The sequence below is a fragment of the Bos grunniens genome, chromosome 23 (genome assembly GCF_055505025.1).
Source record: "Bos grunniens cultivar Pamir isolate PY7600 chromosome 23, Bosgru_T2T1.0, whole genome shotgun sequence".
In the NCBI taxonomy this organism is placed as follows: Eukaryota; Metazoa; Chordata; class Mammalia; order Artiodactyla; family Bovidae; genus Bos; species Bos grunniens.
Window position 1 is genome coordinate 17,223,834 of NC_141187.1, and position 20,799 is coordinate 17,244,632.

The following is a 20,799-nucleotide window of genomic DNA, read 5'->3' on the forward strand; positions in this document are numbered from 1 at the left end:
GGGACCGCTGTCCAGCACGATACCTGAAGCTCCTTTACAGGCCAGACCCTTGAGTCTTAACCCGTGACCCAGGGGAAGCTTGCAGTCTTAACTACGGGACTACCAGGGAAGTCCCTCCTCTTTCCCAGAGATGACCATTCCACCACCCTTCCAACCCTTGAAACTTCCTCTCACTCCCATATTCAGCTGATGACCTTGTCACATCCTTCATGTCACAGAGAAGATGTATCAGACGCACCTCTCTGCACCTGCGCTCACATATCCAGCCTCTCTTCCTGGTTCGATGGGCGCAGAGTCCCTTCCCCATCTCCACCTGTCAGCTCCTCCGCTTGGTTTCTAGCTGTCACCTCCCTTCACCCAACCAAGCACTGCAAGTCCACAGCCATCCCTTTCTCTTCTGCATCCTCCACGCATCCTGCGCTAATGGATCATTCCATCTGTAGATGTGCCTCAACATTACCCCTATTAAAACAAAATAAGACAAAAATTCCTCCTTGACCCCACAGTCAGAGGCCACCTGTGACTTTCTGGGGCCTACTTTTGCCTTCATGGGTTATAAGATATATATTGATAATTAAATAGTAACTAATTAAGTATTAAAAGTGCTATTTTGGGACTTCCCCAGTGGTCCAGTAGTCGGGAGTCCACCTGCCAATGCAGAGAACACGGGTTTGATCCCTGGTCCAGGAACTAATATCCCACATGCTCCTGAGACCATGCACCCTGGAGCCTGTGCTCTTCAACAAGAGAAGCCACCACAGTGAGAAGCCCATGAACCACAAATGGAGAGTAGGCCCTGCTTGCCACAACTAGAAAACACCTGTGTGGAGCAACGAAGACCCAGCACAGCCATAAATAAATAGAAATTTAAAACATGAAAGTGCTATTTTATCATTCATTGGTAAAAAGAGGAATATAACCCAGTTCCAGTCCAGACTGCATTATATTATTTTTGAAAGAAATTAAAACATTTAAATTAAAAATATTGTGGGCCCTAGACACGGTGCCCACTAGATCCAATAGTCCTGCCAGTTACTGCTCCCCTCCAGCTGCTGTCCTCACCTTGGCCCCTTCTTACAACTAAACCCCTAGGGGAAGATGTTATTTCTTGAAAATGGCACAGCAGTGGGTCTGGTCTCACATGTTCTTCGCATCATGGGGAAGAGCCTCTTTCTCCCTCTCTTCAACCTGGATGGGACTTTGCCATACTCAACGAAGAGAATGGGCAGAAGTGACACTATGTGACTCCTAAGGCTGGGTCATCAAAGGCAGTAGGGATCATGCCTGGCTGTCCCTCAGGACTTGTCCTCGGAACGCAGCCATCATGTTGCGGGGAGGCCCAGGGCTCCCGGGTGACAGCCAGCGTCAGCCACTGGACGTGTGGGGAAAGGGGGCCAGTGAACCTGCTGATGCCTCCTGCCCTGGCCTTCCAGCCACCCACCTGATACCACACAGGGCAGACCGTGTCCCCACAGAGCACTGACTGAGCTGTCATGAAGCCATGACGTGTTGGGCATTTTTGAAGGCAGCAATTCACATCCCCTTCTTCTATAATTTTGGCTGCACTGGTCTTAGTCGCAGCACATGGGCTCTTTAGTTGCAGCATGTGAAATCTAGTTCCCTGACCAGGGATTGAACCCAGGCCCCCTGCATGGGGAGCTCAGAGACTTAGCCACTGGACCACCAGGAAAGTCCCTCCTCTTCATTTCTTATTCTCTCCTCAACTTACTCCAACTGGACGTTCATCCCCGTCACTCCGTGGAGAAGGCCTTACGATGACCAACTTGCAGATTCAGCACCACTTCCCAAGTTCTTTCTTCAAACACTTTAGGGTTCAAGGACTCACATGGAGCCTGGTTCCACTCCAACCTCACTGATTCCTCATCTCCTTTGCCAGCACCTCCTCCTTTTAAACAAATCTCTCCAAGCTTGGGCGTCCCAGGCTTGTCCTCAGGACTGTGCTCCTCTCTACTCATATGTGCTCCCCAGATGAGCTCATTCACCCTGGACATCACACACCATTTGTAGCTTCCAGATTCAGGACCCCAGCTGCCTACTGAACATCTCCACTCAGATTGCAGATTTACCAAGGCCAAAGCCAACATACTGATAGCCTTCCTAAATCCCTGCTCAACCCTTCTCCACCTCAGTCATGGCATCACCATTTATCCAGCTGCTTAGACTGAAATCAAGGAGACATCCTGGAGTCCTCTCTTTCTCTTAGATCTCCTTTCAGCCTACTAGGAGGTCTTTCTGTCAGCTCCACCTCCGAACTTATTCTTAATATAACAATTTCCCATTCCCTCCATCCCTGCAGCTCTGTCCAGGCTACATCCTCTCACTGGCCCACTGCAGCAGGTTCTGCCCCACCCTTCCCATCACCCCTTCCTTTCAGTCCATACCAAGCAGCCAGAGGAATGTATTCTAAAGCGTAAATCAGATCCAATCACTGTCCTGCTTCAAACTCTCCCATGGCTTCCCACTGACCCTCAGGATAAAAGCCACACTCCTTCCCCCGGTCATGATCTAGTCCCACCCGCTTCTTCTTCATGTTGCTCTGCCCTTGTCCTCAGACACTTTGCACTCCCTGGCCCTTAGCACTGACTGGTCCTGCTGCTTGGACTGCCCTTCCGCAGGCTCTCACACAGCTGCCTCCTTCCTGATAGTTTCCTCTCCTCGGAGAGAACTTTCCCAAATTCATCTCAAGTAACAGTGAAAGTATCAGTTGCTCAGTCATGTCTGACTCTTTGCGACCCCATGGACTGGAGCCTGCCAGGCTGCTCCCTCCATGGAATTCACCAGGCAAGAATACTGGAGTGGGGGATCTTCCCAACCCAGGGATGGAACCCAGGTCTCCTGCATCGCAGGCAGATTCTTTATCATCTGAGCCACTATCAGTGGCTTTTGTCCCAAGTAACCACTCAAGTAATTTTGTCGTTATCTTACTTTACTTGCTGCCTAGTGCTTAACTCAGAGAAGGCAATGGCACCCCACTCCAGTACTCCTGCCTGGAAAATCCCATGGACGGAGGAGCCTGGTAGGCTGCAGTCCATGGGGTCGCTAAGAGTCGGACACGACTGAGCGATTTCCCTTTCACTTTTCACTTTCGTGCATTGAAGGAAATGGCAACCCACTCCAGTATTCTTGCCTGGGGAATCCCAGGGACGGGGGAGCCTAGTGGGCTGCCATCTCTGGGGTCGCACAGAGTCGGACACGACTGAAACGACTTAGTAGCAGCAGCAGCAGTGCTTAACTGCATACCTATGAAATGATCTTATTATTTCTTCCCCCATATCATGTTTTCTCCACTAGAGTCTAAGATCCCAGAGAAGAGGGGCTTCACCATACACGGTGCAGAATTTCCAAAGCCTAGACCAGTGCTTGGCACGAACAAGGAATTCTTGGCACAAACAAGACTTGTTGAGTAACTGAGCAAAGCGCTTGGCACATGGTCAGAGTTGAATTCATGTGAGCTATTACTTCATAATTTTACAAGACAACTGCCCTTGATTCCTTGGAGTGTCTGGGTTAGCAGATATATGTTGATGTGAAAAGACAAGGTGATTTTAGCACTGAAGAGGTCTCCAGTGATTTTCAACTCCGTCCCCATCTCAGAACACCTGAAAACAACACATGCCGTCACTGTGGCTGTGTGAAGGTGGTGTCACCCCTATCCGCCTCTTCACTTTTGTCTATGTTTAGGCAACGTTGAGAGTAATTAAAGGATGATACCTGTGCTCCAGAGACCCTATGAATGAAATAGAACTTGATTTAGCCTCTGGCTGAGGAATCTAAAATTCAATGGGCTTTTCATGTGGGTCAGTTGCCCATGACCTGCCCTTAAACACCGCTGAGCTGTTGGGATATAAATATATCGTTTTAAAGAGGATTAGGACTCCGCAGACAATGATAGCTCAAAGTGAATAACAATAGTAAGGCTTTAAGGAGGGCAGGGTTAGGAATTGAGCAGGGATTTGCAAAGAGAACTCTGGGGATCCCAGGCATTCAGCCCTAAGCCTGGCTGCAGGGGTATGGAAATGCATGTGAGCAACAAACCAGAGTGTGCAGAGCCCGACACAGGCCTGGCCTGCAGCCCCACAGCTGTCACTGCACCAGGCTTCCTGTGACCCAGCAGGCTCCCTGACTGGAGCTTAAACTCTCCTGTGGCTACGGTAGACAGTCAGGACCAATGTCAGCCTTGAGACCACAGGGATCCAGCTGTGGGTTATGCTTCTGGCCTTTATTCATGTCCATTTACATCTTTTATTCCTTATTCCCCCCCCCCCCCCATCTCTTTTATTTCTAATCCTTAGGGGAAATGAGTAGTATACTTTGCTAATGTACAAGGGGACATAATCTGGATTTTAGGTTTGAATAGTCTGCCTTTAATATGCGGGCATTCCAGTACATATTTCCAGACTTTCTTTTTTAAACATCTTTTTAAAAAAGGATTTCTGGCTGCACTGAGTCTTGTCGCTGCGCGCGGGACTCTCACTGCCCTGGAGCATGAGCTCTGGGGCATGTGCGCCCAGTAGTCGGGGTGTGTGGGGCTTAATCGTTCTGTGGCATGTGGAGTCTTCCTGGACCAGGGAGCGAACTCATGTCTCCTGCATTGGCAGATGGATTCTCAACCACTGGACCACCAGGGAAGTCCCATCCTAGCCTTTCAAAATTAGGTTCTGAGGCGGCTGTCTCTGTCGTTAGTAATTGGAACTCATCAGTTTCACCTTTTTCGTCTGTTTTATCTGTAAACTGAAAGGGCAATTGAGTGGGCAAGTCAAACTTGATTTTCTCTTCCATAAAACGGGGATCATAAGAGTAACTATTGAGTTGTTACAAAGATTAAATAAGATAGGATCTGTAAAAAAGATAGTATCTATAAATGCTTGGTAGAACGCATGGGGGTTATTATAATGAGCATGCTACATGTTTTCTCATCGAAATTAAACTTTGCAACCATTGTAAGGTAGTATGCTTAGCTTGGAGATATTCTGAAGGCCGTTCCTGCTGGTTTTTAAACTGTACAGCACACGAGCATCTGGAGTACTGTTTGTTCTGCCGCCTGTAATAACTGTCAACTGAGCAAAACGCCCAATCTACAAGTGAGAATTATGTTTTATTTGCTGAACAAAACTGAGGACTTGGGCTCAGGACACAGCATCTCAGATAACTCCGAGAGGCTGCTTCGAAAAGGTGAGGGGGGAGGGCCAGGATGTATAGGCGTTTTTGCAACAAAGACTAGGTATTCAGAACATCAAAACATTACTGTAAAAGAAAAACCAGGTATTTAGAGTTAACGAATTTAGCGTTTTTCTAGGTATGGGAAGATGCAAGAGTCTGGGTTCACTGAAATCCTTTGCTATCTGGAGCCAGTATCCTGTGCTTCTCATCCTGCGTCTTCTCAGGGTGCACAGTCGGGGTGGCTGTCATGTGATGGCTTAATGGCTGTGACATTCTTTGTTCACTGATATGGCAGGCAGGATTTCTCATTTACACACCTGATACTTACTGAATGTCTTATTATCTGCCTGGTACTGTGGTACTCTGTGAGGGGCTTTGTAAGTTATCTGATTAAATGCTCCAACCTTCCTAAGTAGATTTCCTACGTTTTACTGAGTAAATTGAGGCTCTGACAGGGTTAAACATCTTGCCTAACTTTATACCAGTTAGTGGGTTATCAACTCTTATCTGCCTCAGGCCTTTTAGGCTCCAGAGTCCATATTTTCTTTACTTGGCTATTCATAAATGTTGTAGTAAAGCTCATTTAATAATACAGTTTAAGGAAGGAGGAATGGTAGCTGACCAACAGAAATGTGAAGAAAACAGACCACATTAAAACCACTGCTTCACGTGTTTACTGCGGCATATCTAAGTGGCCAAAGGACATATGAAGTAATTCTCCTTGAAATCAAAACTACCAGGTGCTGAACAAGTTTGAGTCTACCAATAGTTTAAGACAGACCTTAACACCATCTTATATACTATAAAAAGAAACTATACTTCAGAGAAAGCAACAATGAATTCAGGCCTTCACTTCAATAAAAGACCACCTTAGTTCATACCTGCCTTCTGGTCCATCCTGAGAGCAGGTCTATGCTTCTCACTACCTCTCATCACCACCACGAACAGACAGTGAGACTTGGGCATTAATTCTAATTTTAAGAATGCGCATTTTACTCAGGAGACCCAATTCAAAAGAACAAACAAAACTTCCTCAGTCTGAGAATAAAGAAGTTACCTAGTTTATATCAAGTAGGCTTCAAATATGCCAATTACTTATGTCAAGGAAACACCACTCATTTTAGTTGTGTGTGTAGTTTATTTATCTTAAAATGAGACTTTAATATGTAATGTGAAGAGCTAAGTCATCTGGTTTACAGGCTACTTTAGTCTGAAAACAGTTGGAAATGGAAGTATACCTTTAAAGGAAAGCCACCAGATGCGAGAGTGCACAAGGCACCCTACTATGATCACGTGACTGACACCGTCTGTAATAAAAGCACCAAAAGGGTTAGATGTGGGTCTGTATTTATTTTTAAAGAATCTTTTTATAGTGAAAATGAGCCACAATGGCTGCTTTGTTATGTATATTTACTATGATATTGGTTCTGTTTTATTGATCAGTTCTCAATCCTGAGGCTTATACCTGGGGTAATCACGCTTTATTCATTTGTGAATGAGAGTCCACAACTGAGGTGAAAACAGAATGAGGTCCTGGTGGACAAGGCTGTAATTCTTTCTAAGTTAATGACGGTAATGTAAGCCTGATACCTAAGCAGTGTGCATTCAGAACACGCATACCTGATAGCAGGTCAGGAAAAGAGAACAGGGATTCCAGTTTAAGGGGGGAAAACTGAGAAGTCATAACTACCCCAAAGATGAGAAGGAAACCACAAGACAAGCACCCGATTCTTCTGTAAAAAGGAAACGAGCCAGTCCCTTGGGGCTGACACACCAGCAGTCTCGGCCCACTGTCATCCTGCCTCTGTCAGAGCTCTTTACCACTATCTAATTTCATGGAAAAGTAGACATCTCCAAACAAAAAGAGTGCTAGTCAGCAAAAGAAAGAGGTCTTATCAGCACGGAACTTAATAAGGAAAAGTTTTCATTTGTGCCTTGCACAATTTTTGAAAGCCATTATTGCTATTCAATTTTTGGTATTTACTACAGTACTGGGTGCAGAGCTAACAAAAGAAAAGCTTACTGAATAAACAAATTACGGGATGAATGAACCAATAATCAGTGATTTCTCGAGAGCTCAAATTCCATTACAGTGACCCTTCTAGGCAGCACCAGAGGGGTTCAGCATAAGCCACAAACATGCTTGATCTGCTGCAAAGTACATCCATTTTTAAGAAAGTAATGCTCACATGAGGCAAAACTTGGAGGTCATCATCCCAAACTATCATATGCCAGCCTACACTAAGGTAAGTATCAAAAACTCGAACTGCTCAATGTTTAATTAACCAAAGGTTCCTTTTAGGTCCCTCAAAAGAAAAAAATGTGTGTGAGAAGTATGTGGAATACTCATTTTTAGATGAATGAAAAAACAGAAATCACAATCAGTATAAACTAATAACGAAACAATAGTGGAATAACAAAATGTCAATTTGACTGTTTTGGCACAGAGTGGTCCAAATGGTTTGCTCATATTTGTTAAAATCAGAACTGAAATACATGAGGCTTACAAAAGAACAGATAAAGCGGTTCTTGCACAACAGTCCAGTGGATCGTAAAGTTCTGACCCCCGAGTTCCACTGATCAGGCCGTGAAGCCTCAGGAGCGCAGTCGGGTAGACCTGAAGTAGTCCTCACGGGAGGGTCCCTCCGCTTGACACGTTCACTCCACACCCCGGCACAAGTGGTCACTGTGGGACTTTATGACTTGCTGTCTCCTTTTTCCTCTGGTGTTGTTTCCCAGACTGGCTTCTTGATGTGTTCTGGCAACTGTTCTAATCTTGTCTAGAGAGAAAAACAAAATTATAGTATAATGGACTTAACTGAACTCTTCAGCCACAAACTGAAAGTATTCATTCTCTTCCCTCAAGGCCTCTGACCTTTTTCTTTTACCCCCTCAACTTGTTGCAGGACTTTGAAACAAAGAGAAGGAAACTCAATGGCAGATAAACTCTCACATACATAATCTGCTGCTCCTCGGTGATCTCCAGCGACCACCAATCAATGTGGAACCTGTGTTGAGACAACTGCTGAGAGGAATGGAGGCGTCACAAGTTGCTCTGGGAGGATGTGGGCTGCAGTCTGCTGAGCTGCCCCCACTGCTCTGGGGGCGCGGGGGGCAGGCAGAGAGCCCAACCACTGGGACAAGTCTCCCTCCAGGTCCTCCCCTCCACCGGGGTGGCTGCAATCAGGCGGCAACGTATCCACACAACAATACAGATCTCCCCGCAACTGAGACAGAAATTCAAGCCATACCTTTGTAACTTCCATGGCAACTCCCTCAGGTAAGTTTCGCTGAATATATTCCAAGTAGACATCTGCTGTACTTCCAGTGAGATGTTCTAACTAAAATTTCAAACATGCTATGCTGTTGAAGTAGAAATTTTAAGATTGGGGGGGGGAGCAAAATCAGCAGTCATTTCTTCATCAGTGAAATCTTCAGAATCCCAATTTATAGGAAAAAAGTGTAGATCCTCTGGTTGAACTGGGGCAACATTACTTCCAAACGCCTTAATGTCAGGGCTCCATGAAACCCAGATGGCAAACATGGTATCGAAACAGCACAAGAATGTCACAAAACAACTCAAAAGCAAACAGAAAACTAAATTATAAGACAGTGTAAGATTTTCTGTATGCTCTATGGTGAGGTGAATAAAATTGTGGATTTTTCTTTTTCATTTAAGGGTAGGGCAGTGTCTTAATACAATGCCTAGTACAGAGCTTCTCATATAAAAGATGCACAAACACTTGTTTTAATAACATTTACCAATCATTTATCGTGACAAAATAGTCTAAGTGCTTTAGATAAACATCTCATTTAATCCTCACATTAACCTTGAGAGATGAGTCCCATTATTATTTCCAATTTAGAGATGAAGGACTTGAGTAAGGCACAGGCCGCACAGCCAGCAAATGCTAGTGCTTGGACCTGGCTGGCGGACCCCAGATCCCATGCTCTTCTCAACCACAGGGCTGTGCTGCCCCGGGTGGCTGCACAAATGAATGATCATCAATGAATGAAAAACCTTAATGTTGGCTATCATGGATGTGGAGAATTCAGTGAGGATGAGAAAAGAATTATTAGAGCTGTGTGAAAACTTGGCTAGAGTTTCTGAAATATAAGCAAAATTATTCCAACGCTAGCTTAGTGTATAAAAATCAGTCAACACAGGGACTTCAGTCAACATAGGGACTTCACTGGCTGTCCAGTGGTTAAGAATCTGCCTTCCAACACAGGGGATGTGGGTTCAATCCTTGGCACTAAGGTCCCATATGCGACAGGGCAACTAAGACCGCTGTAACTAGAGAGAAGCCCGTGCACCACAATGAAAGATCCTGCATGCTGCAACTAAGACCTGTCACAGCCAGATAATTAAAACAAAAAACAAAGAAACTGCCTGTAGTTTCTTATTAAAAATACTAGTCAACATAATGTGCACTCCTGAGTTAAATTCTGAACTACTTCGAAAAGGGTTTCCTTGGTGGCTCAGACAATAAAGAATCCACCTGCAATGCAGGAGACCTAGGTTCAATCCCTCAGTTGGGAAGATCCCCTGGTGGAGGGCATGGCAACCCACTCCAGTATTCTTGCCTCGAGAAACCCATGGACAGAGGAGCCTGGCGGGCTACAGTCCATGGGGTCACAAAGAGTTAGGTACAACTGAGCGACTAAGCAAACACACTCTGAAGGATGGCTTTACTTCAATATTTTTCTATCACGTTCCTTCCATAAACACACAAAAACCACTCATCTTCTCTACAACTATTGGACATGGACTGACTGAAAGGAAGCCCACAGGCCAAGTTAAGGGAAAGTTATAATGTGCTCATGTGAAATTTGGGGCATTAAAAAAAAAGCCTGAATATCTGAAATAAACTCACCTCTAAACATCTATAAAGTGTTCTCATTTCATACTGAACTCTGTGCTTCTTGAAAATATGCACTGATTTGAGAAGAGTAAATCGTTCTATTTTCCTTGGAGGTTCATGTCTGGAAAATTAATGGGCAAAGCAACACACTTAAGTGATGTTAAAACCTGAGTCACTGATATCAAAGCATGATTCCACAATCTTGTAGGTCAGGCTCATGCTCAATTATAGGCATTAACTATCATTTACAGACTTCCATTTGTTAAGACTGTCATCTCTAACGACTGCTGCAGTAAAACTTAGGCCAAAATAAACCCACAGACAGCAACAGGAACATTTGCCACAGACCCAAAAAACAAGCCTTGGCATGCAAGTGCTCGTGCACACACACACGACTCTGGCTTTCACACCGTTGAGGACCTGCATAGACCAAATGTATGAGCTGGGGGAGCGGCAGCGTGTGTTGGACGCAGCTGTGGTATCTGCTGTGTGCATTACAGACACATTGGTAAGCACAAACTATAGTCTGTTAGAGGAAATGCGCGTGTTCCTTCAGTTTTGTTAGAAGGCAAGACTGGCAAAGCTCCAAATGGGCCTCGTTCAGCATCAGAGAGCAGATGACAAGACAAAGGAGGTATAGTTACACTTGACCCTGCAGAGACGTCAAGGCCATATGAAGCTCACTCTGCTCATGCATCCAAGTATTGGGTTGAGCGATGTTTCTTAAGGCAGTTTTAAAACAATGGATATAATAGCAAAGATCATCAAATCCAACAGGTCTGAAAAACTGTGTGTTCACCTAATCCACCTCCCTGCCCCATGGAGATTCCAGACACACAGGCTTCTTGGGACTCCTATGTCCATGCCATTTCTAGAGAAAGGATTCCTTCATTTTCCTTGTTCACTCATTCTAGTATTTTAAAATTCTGGTAGACAGGAAGGAATGATTCTGCTTAGAATAACAAACCTCAACTCTCTCCATCATGAGTTTCTGTCCTATTTTAAGAGCTCAGACCTAGCTGGGACTGGCACCATTTTCCTGACTGTGTTATAGCTGCTAACAGGTCAGATTAAGAAATTTCATACTTACACTTTAACAGAGATACCAAGTTCTTTAGCAGCAAGCACTGCAAAATATTCGTAACTGTCCAATACAGCCTTATCATGGCCTTTTACTAAAACTGACAGGCGCTTATATAATGTGTCCGGTTCATCAGAAATGGTTATCTGCAATTTTAAAACCAAGAAGAAAAGCTTCAGTCATGGTTCCTCTAATATTTATACTGGAAAATTTAAAATACTATCCTCAACTGAACAACTTCACAGTTTACTTAAGTGGGGAGAAAAACGCATCTTTAAATATCTAGATACGACTACATTCAGATTCCAGAATGACCCTTAAGAATCAGTTATAATACAGTTTGAATCAAAAGGATTTTCAAGCAACCTACAAAATCACCAATGGAACCCTTTAGCTTAAGTTACTGAACCTCAAATACACAACAGGAAAGGACTTAGGAGTTTGTTAATAAAACTAGCCTGGTCAGAAGAACTGGACTGAGAATTAAACTCTCCCATTTCAAGCTCAATCACAACAGGCAAGTCATATACTAACCTCATTGCACTTTAGTTTTCTTATATATAAATAGGACAATACCTGTGCTATAGTTCATGGCATTTCTGCTGGGAACAAGTAAGAAAGCACAGATTTAAGTGCTTATAAATTATAAACATCATTAAACAAAAGCGAGCTATTGCTACTCATCTTCTTTTTATTAGGTCTATCCATGTTTATTTAGCCTGCCCTAATAGAAAAATGACTCATTTCTAATCAAAATGACTGTACATTTAACTTCTACCTCTTCTACCCTAATACTTACAGATCTTAAAATAATGGGTTTGACATTTCTGACTTTCTTCCAAGAGGTGAATTACCCTCGCTTCATGCATCCATCAAACCAATAATTTATATTGCTAATCCGATATTTCAGAGTTAAATCACTTTGCCCCTGAAAGCAGATCTACTTACTCACCAGGAAACTAGATACTCACTCGCAAGTACCCCCAAATATGGTTGTTGGAAGAACAAAAAATATTCACATACTATCCATAAGTGAAGGGACAACAGAGGGGGAATATGGCCCTAAGATGTGTAATGACTAGTCTCTATAGGGTTTTAAAGATATTTTGAATCCGTTACAAATACTAAAAATCAAAAGATTTCACATAAATATTAGAATTTCATTTCATGTGGAAAACGTAGACAATATGACATCCCTAGGTCTGATTTTCCACATAACACAAGTGGCTACAGCAAGTAGCAGCTGTCTTGCTTAAAAAGGGCACAGCCTGCCACTGTGGCCACCCCGTCACCTTTCCTTACAGGTCTGGCTCATGTAGGCATCTGGAGACTCAGCATTTATATATGCTATTAAGTGAAAACACTGAACCAGCAGTCTATTAGATATATCACAATTCCATTTTGGTGTGTGTGGTGTGCATAGATGATTATATATAGAGGTCTAGAAGGATTCATACCAAACTGTTAAAGGGGATTATTTTTTAGGGGTGGGACTGCAAGCATTTGGTTTGGAACTTGTAAGGATTTTATAAAAACTACAAATAACCCAAAAACTGGGTTGATGGAACCATGACTTTCAATGAAAGGAAACAAGGTTACACGGCTGCTCCTGGATTTTGCTTGTGATAATGCTCACTGTGAACAATAAAGCATTGTCCAGGCCCAGACTTACTGTCTTAAAATGAAAATAAAGACTTGAAGGCCACACACACACACACACAAAGACGCTTCTATACTATAATACCAAGTATTCAACATCATGGATTATGACAACTCTGCACACTGTATTGAGCTAAAAGCAAAAGACTGCTCAATCCCAGTTATCTGGGGTAAATAATTTATTCAATTAGCTCTCACCCTGACAGCCTGAACGCGACCCTGAGCACTCAGGGACATCAGAGAATACTTTCCTCAGCTCACTGTGCGCCTGCCAGTATTTTAGAACACATTTTTTTTATTTGTAAAGTGTTTGGGAAACAGCCTCAAATGAATAAGGAGGAAAATTTATCACTAATGTAGCTTCTTATGCCAAGAAATAGGGAGTGCATACCGTAGGCTTGGTCAAATCCTTGGGGACATCAACGTGTAGGTTTGAAAACTGTACCCACTTCATACTGGTGCTGCTATGTGTGGAAACAAAGAGAAATCTAAGTAAAACAGCCTAAGAGTCTATTTTCTTATCAATTTAGCAAATCCAATTATATACTTACAGAAGAAAGCCATCGTTTTTGGCTATATTGCTCCTAGAACTGCTTACAGAAAAATTCTTTGAACCCTTAAAAAAAGAGGAGATGTGTATTAGAATTGAAGTCAATTTCCAAACCAGTCATTGTTTCCATTAAAACCCAAGAGGATGCTTCAAACAACAGGTTTTCTCTTTATTTTAGATGAAGATATTGGGATAACTGGGGCTTCCCAAATAGCGTAATGGCAAAGAGTCCACCTGCCAATGCAGGAGATCCTTGGGTAGGGAAAATCCCCTGGAAAAGGAAATATCAACCCACTCAAATATTCTTGCCTGGACAATCCCATGGACAGAGGAGTCTGGCGGGCTACAATTCATGAGGTGACAAAAGAGACACAACATAGGAACTAAACAAACAAAACAAACAATTAGGGTAACTGAACTGTCAAATTAGGCTTCATCAGGAAAAAAAAGAAGACAATGGTAGAGCTGATAATCAAAAAGGACTCTCAAAATACCACAGACTATCTTTTAAACTCAGGAGCAAGAATTTTTTTAAAACAAGCAATTCTCACATGAATAGCTATGAATTAAATATGTGGATATTAAGGAAAAAAACATGTGACTTCATTTGACCATTATTTTTTACAGACTAAATGTATTTCAATATAATACACATTATACTTAAATATTTTTGAGCATTAAGAAAAAGTGCCTTTATAATTTACTGGGCTGGAATAAGAATTCTAAAGTACTCTTGAAGCTTTCAGCCTTTTCCAGCATATTTATTTCTTGCTTTGGCTGGGAAAACTAGCTTATAAGTAACTAGCTATAACAACTAGCTTATAAGAAAACTGAAACACACATTGGAATTTACACCCATCTTCTATCACTCCTGTGCCTCATACTGCATCAATCCAGTATTCCCAAATCCTGTATTATCAGCTCCCCCTGGTGGAACAAAACTTGCAGTTGTAGGAAATCTATCTTACTGTATGTAACACAAAATCGGCCACTCGCTTTTTTTTTTTCCTTAAGCTTTCCTGAGATTTAAAAGTGCAACCTGAGAAACTAGAAGCTTAAAAACACTTCAAAGTTGAGAATACCAGTTTAGTACAAACAAAATTAAAACAATGGAGGGTCACCTAAGTTGTTAAGAATGCCTACTCATAGCTTATTATCCTTTTCCCTCTCTTTACTGAACAAGGAGGCAAATCAAAACTTTCATAGTCTCCCTTGAATCAAGGGGGAAAAACAAAAAAGAAAGGAAATCAAGCACAACACCACCAGGTGATAAGAGGTACAGGCCTTTCTCCACACACACTCACAGAGAAGACTGCCTCCCGTGTTTGTGGGCCAATGAGCCGAGAAGGAACAGCAAACCACTTCAGTATTCTTGCCTTGAGAACCCCATGAACAGTATGAAAAGGCAAAATGATAGGATACTGAAAGAGAAACTCCCCAGGTCAGTAGGTGCCCAATATGCTACTGGAGATTAGTGGAGAAATAACTCTAGAAAGAATGAAGGGATGGGGCCAAAGCAAAAACAATACCCAGCTGTGGATGTGACTGGTGATAGAAGCAAGGGCCGATGCTGTAAAGAGCAATATTGCATAGGAACCTGGAACGTCAGGTCCATGAATCAAGGCAAATTGGAAGTGGTCAAACAAGAGATGGCAAGAGTGAATGTCGACATTCTAGGAATCACCGAACTAAAATGGACTGGAATGGGTGAATTTAACTCAGATGACCATTATATCTACTACTGCGGGCAGGAATCCCTCAGAAGAAATGGAGTGGCCATCGTGGTCAACAAGAGAGTCTGAAATGCAGTACTTGGATGCAATCTCAAAAACGACAGAATGATCTCTGTTCATTTCCAAGGCAAACCATTCAATATCACAGTAATCCAAGTCTATGCCCCAACCAGTAATGGTGAAGAAGCTGAATTTGTACGGTTCTATGAAGACCTACAAGACCTTTTAGAACTAACACCCAAAAAAGATGTCCTTTTCATTCAGGGGACTGGAATGCAAAAGTAGAACTCAAGAAACACCTGGAGTAATAGGCAAATTTGGCCTTGAAATACGGAATGAAGCAGGGCAAAGACTAATAGAGTTTTGCCAAGAAAATGCACTGGTCATAACAAACACCCTCTTCCAACAACACAAGAGAAGACTCTATACATGGACATCACCAGATGGTCAACACGGAAATCAGATTGATTATATTCTTTGCAGCCAAAGATGGAGAAGCTCTATACAGTCAGCAAAAACAAGACCAGGAGCTGACTGTGGCTCAGACCATGAACTCCTTATTGCCAAATTCAGACTTAAATTGAAGAAAGTAGGGAAAACCACTAGACCATTCAGGTATGACCTAAATCAAATCCCTTATGATTACACAGTGGAAGTGAGAAATAGATTTAAGGGCCTAGATCTGATAGATAGAGTGCCTGATGAACTATGGAATGAGGTTCGTGACATTGTACAGGAGACAGGCATCAAGACCATTCCCATAGAAAAGAAATGCAAAAAAACAAAATGGCTGTCTGAGGAGGCCTTACAAATAGCTGTGAAAAGAAGAGAAGCGAAAAGCAAAGGAGAAAAGGAAAGATATAAGCATCTGAATGCAGAGTTCCAAAGAATAGCAAGAAGAGATAAGAAAGCCTTCTTCAGCGATCAATGCAAAGAAATAGAGGAAAACAACAGAGTGGGAAAGACTAGGGATCTCTTCAAGAAAATCCGAGATACCAAAGGAACATTTCATGCAAAGATGGGCTTGATAAAAGACAGAAATGGTATGGACCTAACAGAAGCAGAAGATATTAAGAAGAGGTGGCAAGAATACACAGAAGAACTGTACAAAAAAGATCTTCACGACCCAGATAATCACGATGGTGTGATCACTGACCTAGAGCCAGACATCCTGGAATGTGAAGTCAAGTGGGCCTTAGAAAGCATCACTACGAACAAAGCTAGTGGAGGTGATGGAATTCCAGTTGAGCTATTCCAAATCCTGAAAGATGATGCTGTGAAAGTGCTGCACTCAATATGCCAGCAAATTTGGAAAACTCAGCAGTGGCCACAGGACTGGAAAAGGTCAGTTTTCATTTCGATCCCAAAGAAAGGTCATGCCAAAGAATGCTCAAACTACCGCACAATTGCACTCATCTCACACGCTAGTAAAGTAATGCTCAAAATTCTCCAAGCCAGGCTTCAGCAATACGTGAACCGTGAACTTCCTGATGTTCAAGCTGGTTTTAGAAAAGGCAGAGGAACCAGAGATCAAATTGCCAACATCCGCTGGATCATGGAAAAAGCAAGAGAGTTCCAGAAAAACATCTATTTCTGCTTTATCGACTATGCCAAAGCCTTTGACTGTGTGGATCACAATAAACTGTGGAAAATTCTGAAAGAGATGGGAATACCAGACCACCTGACCTGCCTCTTGAGAAATTTGTATGCAGGTCAGGAAGCAACAGTTAGAACTGGACATGGAACAACAGACTGGTTCCAAATAGGAAAAGGAGTACGTCAAGGCTGTATATTGTCACCCTGTTTATTTTACTTATATGCAGAGTACATCATGAGAAACGCTGGACTGGAAGAAACACAAGCTGGAATCAAGATTGCCGGGAGAAATATCAATAACCTCAAATATGCAGATAACACCACCCTTACGGCAGAAAGTGAAGAGGAACTCAAAAACCTCTTGATGAAAGTGAAAGTGGAGAGTGAAAAAGTTGGCTTAAAGCTCAACATTCAGAAAACGAAGATCATGGCATCTGGTCCCACCACTTCATGGGAAATAGATGGGGAAACAGTGGAAACAGTGTCAGACTTTATTTTTCTGGGCTCCAAAATCACTGCAGATGGTGATTGCAGCCATGAAATTAAAAGACGCTTACTCCTTGGAAGGAAAGTTATGACCAACCTAGATAGCATATTCAAAAGCAGAGACATTATTTTGCCAACAAAGGTTCGTCTAGTCAAGGCTATGGTTTTTCCTGTGGTCATGTATGGATGTGAGAGTTGGACTGTGAAGAAGGCTGAGCACCAAAGAATTGATGCTTTTCAACTGTGGTGTTGGAGAAGACTCTTGAGAGTCCCTTGGACTGCAAGGAGATCCAACCAGTCCATTCTGAAGGAGATCAGCCCTGGGATTTCTTTGGAAGGAATGATACTAAAGCTGAAACTCCAATACTTTGGCCACCTCATGCGAAGAGTTGACTCATTGGAAAAGACTCTGATGCTGGGAGGGATTGGGGGCAGGAGGAGAAGGGGACGACAGAGGATGAGATGGGTGGATGGCATTACTGACTCGATGGACTTGAGTTTGAGTGAATTCCTGGAGTTGGTGATGGACAGGGAGGCCTGGCGTGCTGCGATTCATGGGGTCACAAAAAGTCGGATACGACTGAGCGACTGATCTGATCTGATCTGATCTGAGCCCACAATGCAGTTGTGCTGAAGGACCACAGGTCTAAGGAATATGACACTTCCTAAGAATCTTCCCCTGCTTTTAAAATCTCAAGTCTAAAGTGCTCTTACATCCACAAATGAACCTTAAGAAGTTCTTACCTTTTCTTTCCTTTCTTTTTTTGAGGGAGTGGAGCCTCTGCTCTGGGTAAATGTGTCTTAAAAATAATTCAAAATTTCAACCTCTAACGCTACCTGACTTAACGACAGTGGTTCTCAAAGTGTGGTCTAAAGACCTCTGAGGGACTTCTGAGACACTTTCAGAGGTGGCTCCTGAGGCTAAACTTATTTTTTTATAATAACAGTAACATGCTATTTTCAGCTTTCCCACTCTAGTCTCTCATCAAAGTACAGTAAAGTTTTCCAGAGACTGTATGACCTCTGACATAGTAAGAGACTGCAGAAGCAGCTAGAGAAGCTGTTTTCTATTAAGCCAGACATTAAAGAGGTGTGCAAAAACATAAAACATACCACTCCTCTCTCTCTCAATTTGTTTTGGAAAATCTAGCTGCTTCCCATAAAATCGCTAATTATGTTAACATGTAATGAGTTTATTTGTATTATTTTTAATTAAGGATTTTTAAGATTCTCGTTGTATTTTCTAATAAGCTAAAAAACCGATAGCTTAAAAAACACAAAACCCAAAGCTCTTTGGAGTCCTTAACTATTTTTTTAAAAAAACTTCTTCTACTGTATGGGGTGTAGCCGATTAACAATGTTATGACAGTTCAGGTAACAGTGAAGGGAGCAGAGGGGTGCTGAAGCCAAGAACGAACCGCTGCTTGAATTTTTTGCCTTTTCTCCAAAAAACCCAGCAGAGGATAGTTAACCCACTCCTCTGACTTCAGCGACTGTCATCTGAGTCTCAGAAACCTGGGTATCAGGAAGGTATCCCAAACTGATTCCGTAAGAAGCGTCTGAACTCTCAAGCTACCAAATTTTCGCGAGGTGTAGCTTCCTGACTTCTCTGAGCCTATTTCGCAAACGTGAAAAGCGGGGTCTGCAACATTCGCTGTCCAATATCCTTTCCACTTCTTTTTTTTTTTTCTTTTTTTTTCCTTTCCACTTCTGATAGTCTACTCTTCTCGTTCCTGTCTCTGCCCTGACTCATTAACTTCTGTTTTATCCTGAGAGAATTCGAGATAAAATCAGCCCTTTTCTCGCCACCTTCTTCCAAACAGCGGGTCAAGGTGCGAAATAAATATCGCAGAAAATGGGAAGAATGACAAGTGGCAATCAGACGTAATGGTAACTGTCCCTGTTAGGCCGCCTAATCCGCGTAGCGCGCTCCTTACCTGCCAGAAACGCCGGCCCAGGGCCCCAAACACCGCTCGCACCGCCATCTTGCCGTTCCCGCTCCCCAGGATCGCTTCCGGGGTCACAGAGGCGTCCTCTGACCATAGAGTTCCGCAGAAGGAGAGAGTGTATCCTTGTGTTCCGGCACAGGAACAACCATAGAGACGTGATTCCACGCTCTCTTAGAGTGAACACAGCCGGCTTCCTTCAGGTCCTAACCTGGCTCATCCGCCTTCTTATTATAGCTTCAGCTTGTATCTAGGTAGTTACCGAGTTCCGTCAGCGCTTTCCTCTTGAAATCGTTTGTCCTTTGCAGTTCCTGTTTTGTTGGAGGTAAAAATAACCACACGCTTGGAACAAATGTATTGACAGTGGTTATCTCTGAGTTGATGGTTGATTGATAGTTGATATTTCTATTATAACGGAGCAAAGTGTTTGTGTGCCTGTGGCTCGCAAAAAAAAAGCAGACTGACAGTGGGAGGTTGCAGGGAGTAAGGATTTATTGCAGAGCGCCAGGCAAGGGAGTATGAGCCAAGCCTCAGATCCAGTCCATGTTTGTCTTTGAGTTAGGGTTTTCTTGTCTGTCTGTTTTTTTAAAGGGGAATAACCAGGAGGCTGGGTTTAATCGTCTTTTGAGTCATAGTTTTGAGAGTCAGAATTTCTCTGGTTTAGGATTCCCTGGTCAGGTGGTCCACGATTTGGGGTCTGATACTCACCTTGCCCTGGAGAAACAATCAGCGTTTGTAACTTAGAGGTGACAGCTGTAACAGCAATAGCCTTGGTAGGCTGCCCAGTGTCCTTTTCAGAATCAAGCTCCCTCTTTCAGTTGTGCATTCAAAGTTGGCTGGTCCCTTTTAGACAGTGGAGTTTTCCTAGAGCTCTCCAACTCTGGCTGCTTCTAAAGCACCTGTCTCTCTTCTGGGATGGCTCCTCAACCTGCCTCTGCTGCCTTGAACAAGCTGAGTGAAGGTTCTGCAGCAGCTGATGATGGTGACATTACAGCCTGCAAACAACATTTCCCTATGTTACTAATTGGATCCTCACAAGATAACGTACATTTTATCCCAATTTAATAAGTGAGGAGACAGGCTCAGAGATGAAATGACTCAGAGTCATGTGGTGAATTTGAACCAATAACCAGCTTCAACATCCTAGTTCAATGCCTTTTCCACCCCTGCGGCACCTCTGGAGTTGACTCTGTGATAAGGTCCAGTTCTACTTAAGTCTCTAGGATGTGAGGCATAGGGGTCACTGCTTCCCTATGCTCCTGCAAGAAAGGAGTTTGTTTTTTAAGACTGAGATGGCCTTTCCTACTCCTGAAACTGGAAAAGTGGGCTCAAAACAGCCTTGGGAACTGGATGCCCTCTCCACCCCTCTGGCCAAATATGGTCTCTCTATGGATGGCCTTTGCTTACACATTGTGTCTGCTCCCTCAGATTTCTGCCTTGCACGTGACTGCTGCTTGCCGCTTTGGCTCACCAGGTTTCTCCATTCATACTCTAAAATATGGGAATTGGATTTGGGCCCCTTGTTTTCCAGGGCTAAACTGTGTCATCAAACAGACTGTGGCCCTACTAACTTTTGGTTAGGTGCCAGCCCTGTACCAATTAGCTGGGGGCAAGGTGGGAGTCATTGTGTGGGGCCAACTGGGGTTTCGCCAACAGTGGGGTTGTGGACAGGGTCTTTTGGTATGGTGTGTAGGCATAGACA

General features: G+C 43.2%; 1 protein-coding gene across 6 annotated transcripts; it reads right to left on the reverse strand.

Moving 5' to 3' along the window:
• Nucleotides 1-5,832: 5,832 nt before the first annotated feature.
• Nucleotides 5,833-19,274, reverse strand: MRPS10 (mitochondrial ribosomal protein S10). 6 transcript variants are annotated; one of them, XM_086371693.1, is made up of 7 exons: nt 19,093-19,274; nt 13,338-13,402; nt 13,178-13,250; nt 11,137-11,273; nt 10,059-10,167; nt 8,433-8,522; nt 5,833-7,961 (listed from the first exon to the last, which is right to left on the reverse strand). In XM_086371693.1, exons 1-7 carry the CDS (start codon nt 19,192-19,194, stop codon nt 7,878-7,880), a joined length of 660 nt encoding a protein of 219 aa, XP_086227819.1. In that variant the 5' UTR covers nt 19,195-19,274; the 3' UTR covers nt 5,833-7,877. The 6 variants fall into 6 exon arrangements, with proteins under 6 accessions (XP_086227819.1, XP_086227815.1, XP_086227817.1 ...); XM_086371689.1 differs by having other exon boundaries at nt 13,178-13,247; nt 19,089-19,152; XM_086371691.1 differs by having other exon boundaries at nt 8,433-8,544; nt 13,178-13,247; nt 19,089-19,152.
• Nucleotides 19,275-20,799: the final 1,525 nt, after the last annotated feature.

Bases quoted from the DNA above. Each gene is read 5' to 3' on its own strand.
- MRPS10 (XM_086371687.1), bottom strand. From the start codon at position 19,136: ATGGCGGTGCGAGCGGTGTTTGGGGCCCTGGGCCGGCGTTTCTGGCAG. The intron at 13,403-19,088 runs GTAAGGAGCGCG...TCTTTTTTTAAG, and splicing joins TGGGCCGGCGTTTCTGGCAG to GGTTCAAAGAATTTTTCTGT. The intron at 13,251-13,337 runs GTAAGTATATAA...TTCCACACATAG, and splicing joins AAAAACGATGGCTTTCTTCT to CAGCACCAGTATGAAGTGGG.